The 10,656-nt window shown below is 32.6% G+C and overlaps 1 protein-coding gene across 1 annotated transcript; it reads right to left on the bottom strand.

Moving 5' to 3' along the window:
- Positions 1–5,493: 5,493 nt before the first annotated feature.
- LOC111878161 (uncharacterized) lies at positions 5,494–9,972 on the bottom strand. Its single transcript, XM_042902065.2, has 5 exons — positions 9,957–9,972; positions 8,436–8,589; positions 7,235–7,928; positions 6,081–7,148; positions 5,494–5,985 (listed from the first exon to the last, which is right to left on the bottom strand). The coding sequence occupies exons 1-5, from the start codon at positions 9,970–9,972 to the stop codon at positions 5,494–5,496; spliced, it is 2,424 nt and encodes an 807-aa protein (XP_042757999.1).
- Between the last annotated feature and the right edge of the window lie 684 nt (positions 9,973–10,656).

Here is a 10,656-nt window from a genome sequence, read left to right as displayed (position 1 = left end):
AAAACTTCTAGGTTATCTTAACAAGTTTAAGCATTTGTGCAGATCTTAAAGAGCCTATAACATGGTTAACTATGGAATTTAGTTCGTTAATGCATAAACGAAACTATGAATATGAATACATATTAGTACCTTATATGGAAGTAAACTAATCTGTTTAAAACTATTTAACAGGATAAAGAATTACAGCAAACTGGTTCAAAATCAGTAAATTGACAATAGAAATGGAATATACTTATATACAGTACAGATTCATCAAAGAATAAGGATACTCACCTTAGCAACTTTTGGGAGTGAGGTAGTGATCTCCTTAACTTCACCAGGCTGATCAGACCTTAGCATAAACGACGATGATGGATATCCACTGCGGCGCTTCATTGCCATCATCTCTCGTCCAATCATCAATTCTCTCCTCACTTCTGCTTCCAAAACGTGAAAACGCTCCACTTCCTCCGCTATTATCTTCTCGCGTATCATCTCCTTCTCAAGTTCGCGCTGAATCGTTTCTCTTATATCCACCGGTCCTGGAAAATCATACGAATCAGGATTTATGTAAGAAGTGAACAACACATGAAAAAACACCATGCAAACTTCCGCTACAATCGCTGAAATCATAAATAGAGAAACCAAATTGAATAAGCCTCTTTGTTTTGCAGGGTTATGTAGTCAATCGAAAGAATATGATCAGTAATCGCGTACCTTCAATAGCGTTGTTGGAGAAATTGGTTTAGTTTGACGAAGGCATAGAATAGACTTGATTGTGCTGCAGCTGCGCATTGAATCCTGGCAATCTGAACTCCATTAGTACAGCGATGGAGAAATTTAGGGTATTGCAGTGACGGCTATGTAGCAGGTAGGGGTTCCGGCGGGTGATTTGAGAGAACGAACAGAGTTGTGCTTGAAAAAGGACCCTGATGACTGATGTTAGCGTTTTCATCCAATGCAGTCGCCACTGTAAAAGAAAGTAACGTGTAGGATTGGGAATGGTTGAAACCATAAAGAAAAAAATTGTTCGAGCGATTTACAAGAATGTTTATGGGTTTGATTGTTTACTTATTTATTTAGCCAAAACTGCAAAAATTGTACTGCGGTATGTTTTTTTTTTTTTTTTTTTTTTTTTTTTTTTTTTGAGTTTTTAGTTTAAACCACGATCTTTTTGGATTGGTGGTTCTTTTGGTCATGTTTGTACGTAGATTTGGTCCCTCGTAAAATTAAAATGACTATAATGTCATTCTGATATTTTTTTTTAATTTTTTTCTATTTAATTTAAATGAAAAAGAAAATAAATAATTAATTTGGACCCACCTCTCTCTCTCTCTCTCTATTTTTCTTTCTTCCATTCACAGTACCTTCAACCCAAAATTAAAAAGGAAAATACGATTGTTGTTGAACCACCGAAGGACCTCCGATTGCCGCCCAACCCTGTGCCATCACCATCTTTTCCACTGCCGCCATTGGCGCTATTGCAGGCCATGACAGATTGGTAGGCACGACGATGGCTTCGTGTTCTTCTTTCTCTAGAGGTCTCTCTCTTTCTCCTTCGTTCATACCCTCTTTCTTCCTCTCGATCTCTTCTAGCTCTCTCAGATTAAGCTTTCTTGTTGATTAAACTCACCTCTACAGATGTAATAATAACACAGAGATCAATTTACAAGAGATGAAACAAAAGAAGCTGATGGATCGTGCATTAAAAACCCTTGATTCCATTACTCTGACGAATGAAGAATACAGTGGGTTTAGGGGGTTGAGGACGATAACAGAGAAGAGAGAAGAAGTGGGTTATCTGGTTCGAGAGATCAACAAAAGTCATGTGATCCTTAACCTAAAATACCTTTTACCTTGGCCTTAAATCTCTATAGTAATGAAGAGCTGGAGAAGGGGATTCGAGGAGAAAGAAAGAACTGAGAAATAGAGGATTTGATAGGTAGATTTGAAAGAGAAACTCAAAGATTTCCAGTCACCATCTCCGGTGACCGAAGGTATCGAGCAAACACTCGAGAGATACAGAGACCAACGTTATGGAGAAGACCGAGAAAAAAGGAGAAGAAATCGATGGGAAGGAAGTTGACATTGTCATTTTGGGTCGTTGATCAGAGCTCTCATCGAAATCTATGGAAGAGAGAAAGAGGTAGGAAGACCATTTGGTGGGTTTTGTCCTTCTGACCCCAATTCGAGAGAGAGAGAGAGAGAGAGAGAGGTGGGGTGGATCAATAGGCCCACTTTTATATTTAATAATAATATTATTAAAAAGTGAAAGAAAAATGAAAAATAAAATCATTAAGGGTATAATAGTCTTTTTAGTTTGGGCAGGGACCAAAAATGCAAACAAACTAGCTCAAAAGGACTACCAATAAAAAAAAGTCGAGGTTTGGCCTAAAACCCCAAAAAATTGCATACCACAGGGACCATTTTTGCAATTTTGTCATTTATTTATTCCTAGTTTATTTATAATCGTCGAAAGATATAAAATATTTAAATTTTCATAGTAAAAATTTAAAATTATTAACTAATTATTTCAAATACATTATTTTAAATAAATTATTAACTAAAAGATATTTTTTAGTTATCTAAAATTATAATCATTGATTTAAATAAATATATAAAATTATATCACTTTATAATATATAATTATTTTATTTTATTTTTTATTATAATATTATTAGTTTAATATAATTAGAATGTAAAATTTAAAAATTGAAATTAAAATGAAGAATCAATTATTAATTTAATATAACTAGAGGGGAAAATTTTAAATTTTAAATTGAGAATTAATAGGTTAATGTGGCATGATAGGCGACATATAATATTAATGAAAATTTCTAATATTGTGACATTTGTCAATAGAAGAATAAACTTATTCATTTATTAGATTAGAATAGGAAGATTGATTCGGATGGTTATTTATAATTTAATATGTTACGACTTACGTGCTTTGTTTCAAACATACATAAACAAAATTATCTTATCTTTCATTATTCTGCTTTTAACTATTTATTTATATAATTTAGACAGAATTACATAAATTATAGGTTGAGCAAAACGGAAACCGAAATCCAAAATACTGATAAAATCGAAACCGAACCCAAGTCGTCAGTTTTGGGTTTAGATATTTCAAAATTAAAATTTTTACTTTAGATTCGGTTTACACATTAAAAACCGACCCAATAGGTTTAAAACTGTAAGGAACCGACTCAGACCCAAGAACCAACCTGGTATTATATTATTAATTATTTAATATATTACTAATAAATATTAGGGAAAATTTCACATACGTCCTTACAAACATTAAGAATTACGTTTATATCCTTTCAAAATTCATAATTACATATATATCCTTGTTAACCTAGTAAACTCACGTTTATATCCATTTTTATAATTTAAAGAGATATAAATTAATTTAATATCAACAAATATATTTAGAAGTAAAAAATACATATAGATTTACCAAAATACCCTTTACACATTATATCTAAAAATAAATCGTATTCCTTTTTATTGCTAGAAATTGTTAATTAGGTTTTGAGGGGAAAATAGAATCCTCAGTCGTCGTGATCGATCAGCCAACCAAGCACCTTTCTCCATCGCCAAAAATCGAGTTCCATCTCTCCCTCCCATCTTCCGGTCTCCATCACCTTCTTCCCTCTTAGTTGTTGTTCTTTTCTTCTATTCTTCTATTATTCCCTAATTTCTACCAAATTTGTTTCACAATCGAAGCTTTTTGATTTGTCGGGTGTAATCGAATCGGGTTTTTGATCATTGGGTACAACCTGTCAAAGATTTTTCAAATAATCAAAGTATTTGATCTTTGTGGATTTTGTTTCGAGTTTGATGGAGTCGAGGTGGTTACAATGGCAGCTTCGAAATCTGCTGCACAGACGTACTACTGGAGGGAGTATTTTAAGAGCTCAAATCGAGTTCATGGGTTTGTAATTTATGCTCATTGTCTGTCGTTTTTCTTTGCTAGTCTGAATCGGTGTTGTAAGGCCATAGTTATCGAGAGACTGCCATCTGGAGTATTTGCTGACCCATTTGAGCTACAACATCTTACTCAACTTGATTGTAAATTACAGTGATACCCTTCAAGTAATTTGTGTAGCATGTTTACCTCAAAAAGTTATATTACGTGTTTTTTTTTTTTTTTTTTTTTTTTTTTTTTTTTTTTGCAGTGTTTACTGATGCTTTGGGACACTGATTTAGAGTTGTCAATGTTAATTCTTGTGCTTCATTGAACAAATTAATGGAAAATTGAGAGAAATTACCACTCCTTATTGATTTATTAGCTCTACTATTTCTGTGAATGAAATCCTATACACTACAATATTTTTACTAGCTTTTATTTTCTGTCTTCCTCATTTTCTTACCAGGTTATTCTCATATATTTTTAGAGTGTGAAATACATGACAGAGGATGAAGGTGATGATGTTGAAAGCAGTGAAGATGAAGATGAAACCTGTTTGACTGGTCAAAGCAAAAACTCATCTCAAAAGATCAAAAGTTATGATAGAGTTAGCACTTGTCCTTATCCCTATGTAAATGAGGAGAAGACACGAATTGGAATCACAATTGAGAAGGAAGAGAAACCTAATGAAGACTTGTCCTTATGTTTAATGTATTTTAAACAATTTAGAAAAAAAAAATCAAGTTTTTTCTTATTATAGGATCATACTTTCAATTTATTTGGGTTATAGTAATGTACATCCATTTTAAGTTTGAGTTTATAATAAAAGTTCTTTTGTTCTTGGTCAATGAGTGAGCAATGTACTTTCAACTATTTGCTTATAATAGCATCCTACTTGTAGAAATGGTGCATATGCAGAAAAACATTATATAACTGGTCCATAGGCAGGAAAACATTCCAAAATTGGTCCTTGCGACTGAAAAGTATTACAGAAATGGTTCCTGTGCAGGGAAACATTGCAGAATATGTCCTTATAATACAAATACATTTCGTAAATGGTCCCTGTCCAAAAATACGTTATATAATTGGTCCCATATGTAGGAAAACATTACAGAATAGGTCCTTGTGACAGAATAACATTACAGAAATGGTACCTATTTAGAAATACATTGCAAAATTAGTCCCCCGTGATAGACAATTATTGGAAAAATGGTCTCTATGTAGGAGAACATTATAGAATAAGTCCCTACGACAGAAACTTATTACAGAATAGGTACCTGTGACAAAAAACATTACCAAAATGGTCCACTCCAGAAATACATTACATAATTGGTCCTCTGTGAAAGAATATTATTATAGAAATGGACTTTGTGCATGTGAACATTACAGAATAGGCCCATGTGACAGAAAATTATTACAGAAATAGTCCATTTGGAAAAAAAACAATCATAAAAATGGTTCCAAATTAAATACATACGTCTGATCAAATTTTTAACAGTCTTTCCCATGATAAATCCTACTGAACAAGATTAAAAAAAAATAACAATCTATGCAGAAAGAATTAAATACTAAAATGCAATCAAACTCATAACAAAAACTCATGATCTTTTGTGTTCTTTCTTCTTGCTAGTGGATGTTTCATCAAAACCTTGATGGGCGGGATTTTTGCAAGTCCTTTGATGGTGTCCATACATACCACAACGTGGACATCTGTGTCGTTTCTTGGGCTCGTCACGTGGTACAATTCTATTCTTTTTAGGTCGTCCAGGCGGCCGTTTTATAATAGGTGGGTATATCTTATCGACTGTCTCTATATGCACCCATTGATCTTTTCCGGGCATCGGACCAATTTCTAAAGCATATGCTTCTTTAAATTTGTCGACTGTGAAATATGTATCAACATATTTGTCCCAACTAGGCTCCCTTGTGAAAGCAATAAAAGCAGCTGCATGTACACACGGAAGGCCTGTAACTTGCCATTTTTTACAACTACATTTTTTCTCATCCAATATAACATCCCACCGACTTCCTTTGTAGTTCACTTCTGCTTTATTATCACTGCTTCTACAAACTTGAAATTCACCCAAGTTCTACATGAGAAAATAGACAAGAAGAAACTAATATTAGGAAAAATAAATATGTTTAATGCAAAAAAAAAGTGTATATATACAGTTCCTTAACTTACCTTAGTGATTGTTTTGAGATAGTTCTTTGCTTTTGGAACTAGTGGTCCTTTCCATTTTTTCACCTTACTCCTTTTCTTGTCAAATCGTTCCATAAGCTTTTCCCTAATTGCATCAAGGAGATCAAGCACTGGTTTATAACGTATGTCACCTACCCAAGAGTTAAAAGTTTCTGAAATATTGTTGGTGATGTAATCACACTTGACAAGTGTGCCAAACTTACTTCTACTCCATATCTTTTTATGGTTCTCATTCAAATATAAAATTGCATCTTTACTTACAGTAGCAATTTCATTTAACAATCTGTCATGCTTACTAACAGAGTAGGTATTTGCAGCCTCCCATAGCTTGCTCATGAAAAAGTCACCTCGATAATGTTTCTTGAAGTTGCTACATAAATGTCTTAAGCATTCTCGATGCTCGATATCAGGATAAACCTGTGTAATAGCTACTTCTAACCCTTTTTGCATGTCAGAGGAGATAACAAGACCATTAGGTGTACCAATCGCTTTTTCTAGTGACTTGAGAAACCAAGTCCATGATTTTGTATTCTCCGACTCAAGCACACCATAGGCTACTGGAAACATACCATTGTTACCATCTATACTTGTGGCAGCGGCTAACACACCATTAAATTTCCCTTTCAAATGACAAGCATCAAGCCCAATGTAAGGACGACAACCAGCAAGAAAACCCTTGTAACATGCTGTTAAAGATATAAAAAAGCGTAGGAAATGTTTTTTGTCACCCACTGTCTGTAAATCAATCTCCACGATACTTCCTGGGTTTCTCTTTTCAATTTCCTGTTTGAAATCATATATATTTAGATAAGAGTCATCCCACTTGCCATACATATCGGTATAAGCTTGCTCCCTTCCTCTAAAGACTCTCATATATGGTACTTCAACATTGTAGCTATGCATAAGCCACTTTTTCAGGTCGGCAGGAGAGACATCGCCTTCAGATTTCAACTTGTCGGTTACAACATCAGCAATCCACCCTTGAGTGGCATGTTTGTTACCACACTTGTTGCTTCGAGTACAAGAATGAGTATCTACAAATTTCTTAACCTACAAAATTTCATAAAAAAACATATAATTATGTTAACTTAATAACAATGTCGAAAAGTGTAGTATTTCTTAAATTTCATACTTACTTCAAACGTAACCCCATCTTGTGTAAGAGAAGCATGAATTCTCCATTTGCACTTTTTATCGTCACAACATGCTGTAAGTCTTGTCAAATCACTTTTCTCAATGACATACTCAAATTCATTTGTTAGTGCATAATGGTTTAATGCTCTTCTAAAAGAAACTGCACTTGGGAATTTAGAATTCACTTTCATAAATGGATTTATCTTACTATATGCATAAGTTTCACCATAATTTAGAAGCTCATATTCATTATCAGAACTATGAAGACTATGATAACTTTCTTGACTTAGGCAAATTGAGTCTGTCTCATTTTCATCATCAGATTCATCAATAACTTGATCTTGACAACTAAACAATTTACAGTTATACCTTAATTTTTCGGTTGTCACATAAATTGTTACTTCTTTCTCCTCATTATACATGCTAAGCATCACCATGAACCTCTCATCATTATCAAGTTCAATAAAGCATTGCTCTTTTGCATGTTTGTCAACAAATACTATTGACAAAACAATATCGCTTTGTGATGGATAATGTTTTTTCACCTCTTCAAGTAGATGATTTAAGCCGTACGAACATGTGTCTATATAGAGAGATTTTGTAGATCCAAAACAATATACTTGCCTACATGAGTTCCTAGCTAACCGAAAGAAGCCTCCATATTTCAGTTTAAGCTTGTATTTCGATATGACTTGCCTGACAACCATAATGAAAAAAAAATTAATGCAATTGAAGGGCCACATAAAATATCATTCATCTTATTTGTAAGAACTTACTCAATTATCGGGGAGTGAACACTTATTTCCCATGTTGGTGTATCAATCTCATCACCCATCAAAATTAATTGAATAAAAAGAGATTACCTGTTGCGATTATAAGACGATGAGATGAAAAATTAATCAAATGTAGAACCACAGTTAATAGAATGTATTCTTTGACAAGTCTATTGACCAAACCGGATGTTTTTGACCTATCAATGTTCATTATGTTTGGTATTTCGCAATATGTATTCTAATTTGTCGTTATTTCTAACCATACCAAATAATTAGTAGATAACTTGGAATTTACAGTTTAATACATGATCTTAAAAAAACACTATGATCGGAGAGACTAAAAATATATATGTGATTAAAATGCGCCTTCTGATTTCTATTCATAATCAAATATGCAATCAAAATTAATCAAATGAGGGAAAAAATATACCTGTGAAGAAAAAGACGGACTTTATTAGTCCACTGTGATGAAGAAGCACAGAATGCAAGTCGAATGATAAAGAACCACAAACTGCAAGTCGACCTATTGGAGGGTTTTTCTGTTTCACGTGGTGGACTTTTCCCACATTTAATTAGGTTTAATCCTAATTAATTAGGTTTAATCATAATTAAATGCATTTAGTTGTAATCTTTAATAATGTTTAAAGGGTATTTTGGTAAATCTATATGTATTTTTTATTTCTAAATATATTTGTTGATATTAAATTAATTTATATCTCTTTAAATTATAACATTGGATATAAATGTGAGTTTACTAGGTTAATAAGGATATATATGTAATTATGAATTTTGAAAGGATATAAACGTAATTCTTAATGTTTGTAAGGACGAATGTGAAATTTTCCCTAAATATTATATGTTTTATTAAAAAATAGATATATAAAAGTTTCAAAACCTTAACCTTTCGTTTACTAATGCTCCTCTCACAGTTCTCACTTCTCGCTTTCTCAACCTTCTCTTAACCTCTCGACTTCTCTCTAGAATCCCTGATATCTTATTTAATTTCACATAACCTTTTGAGTTGTTTTCATGATTTAACTTATGAAACCCTTGAATTCCTTTATTTTCTTGGATTGGTTGTGTTGAGATTGTCATTAGGTTGTGTTTGATTTTATTTAAAATTATCGGAGAATATATTAAAATCCAAAACCCATAGGTTTAAATCCGAACCCCATCAACCCATAAGTTGAACTCGAAAAACCAAAAAACAACCCTTCAATATATTTATAATTGCTGGAGAATAGGTTAAAACCCAAAACCCATGGGTTTAAATCCCAAACCCATCAACCCATAGGTTGACCCAAAAACCAAAAAACCAATCTACGAACCTGAATGACCGAACCCATTAAAAAATTAAAAAACTGAACCCAATGAGTTTCAATACCCAAAAACCAAACGTATCGGTTTGGATTCGCTTTTACCCTGAAACCAACTCATACTCAAGCCTAATAAATGGTCCTTGTGGTTTTTTAGATTCGTATTTTTCGTCCCTAAATTTAGCTTGTTACATGGATGGTCCCTAAAATGACTATTATACCATTTTTATTTTCTTTTATATTTTCCTTTAACTAATTTTAACTAGTAGGTAAGTCCAAGATTCGCCCCGAGACGAATTTTTATTCTTATTAAGACAATGTATTTTGAAAGTAAAATGATCATTTACTCTTCAGACTGATTCTAGAGTTCTAGAATCATATGCTACTTATAAGCAAAGGCAAAATGTTGTTCTTTCCATAAAATATTAAGTTTATAAATTATATTCAGGTTTAAAAATCAACAAATGAAATGTTGGTGCACAAAGCACATAAGTTTTGGTTAATAAATCATCAAAAATATTTAATATTCACTTTATCTCATTAGTGTAGGTAAAATAATCAAATAATGGAGACTATTCATGGATGTGTGCCTCCACCTTGAAACATTTAACACCTCGTTTCCTTTTGTTGTTTACCTTCCTGAATAGCCATTATCTATCTCCTGCTTACCAGTAGAATCCGTCACAAGGGTATTCGAACTATCCAATAACGTTGTTCCTAGCAGGTAAAACATTTTTGTAGACTCTTAGTCTTCAATTTAAGAGAATAAATAAAAAAAACAATGCTAATGTAGAAATAAACAATAACCTTCACATGATTTCGTCTGGTAATGTAGTTAGGAGATTACAATAATGAGTTGTACTACCGAAAGAATTCAATAAGAAAAAGTGTAATTAAGAAATTATGCAACAGTTGACTTATTCCTTACCAATATCTCATGAAATAAGGAAAAAAAACTTCATCATTTTATCAGTAGCCAATACATACCATAAAAATTTCACACTCGTAGATTAAGCTAACATATTGATACAATTTTCAAACTTGAACCTTAAATGTCCTTTGACTCCAAGATATATCTGTAAAAACAACAGTCATATTTCAGAAACATAACTTTTGGTTCAAAAAGTAAACCTTGATTCACTAGCCTGTATTTTGCTTCATAAAAGGTGGATTACCATTACAATTTTCTGTATGTCCCCCTTGTCTCTCCTTAACCTTAAAATGCTAACCTGCAATCAAACACAATGAAGTAATTAAATTCTAATAAAAGGCACAAATACACAGATACAAACACCTACACATAAAGATACACACAACAATATTTTCATCAAGCTT

Source organism: Lactuca sativa, chromosome 5 (genome assembly GCF_002870075.4).
Source record: "Lactuca sativa cultivar Salinas chromosome 5, Lsat_Salinas_v11, whole genome shotgun sequence".
NCBI lineage: Eukaryota > Viridiplantae > Streptophyta > Magnoliopsida > Asterales > Asteraceae > Lactuca > Lactuca sativa.
This window is presented reverse-complemented; position numbering and strand designations above follow the sequence as displayed.

What these genes read in the sequence shown, in the direction of transcription:
- LOC111878161 (XM_042902065.2), bottom strand. An exon ending in AAGATGGGGTTACGTTTGAA is followed by an intron (nt 7,149 to 7,234) that starts GTAAGTATGAAA and finishes GAAATTTTGTAG; the next exon opens with GTTAAGAAATTTGTAGATAC. An exon ending in ATCTCAAAACAATCACTAAG is followed by an intron (nt 5,986 to 6,080) that starts GTAAGTTAAGGA and finishes TTTCTCATGTAG; the next exon opens with AACTTGGGTGAATTTCAAGT.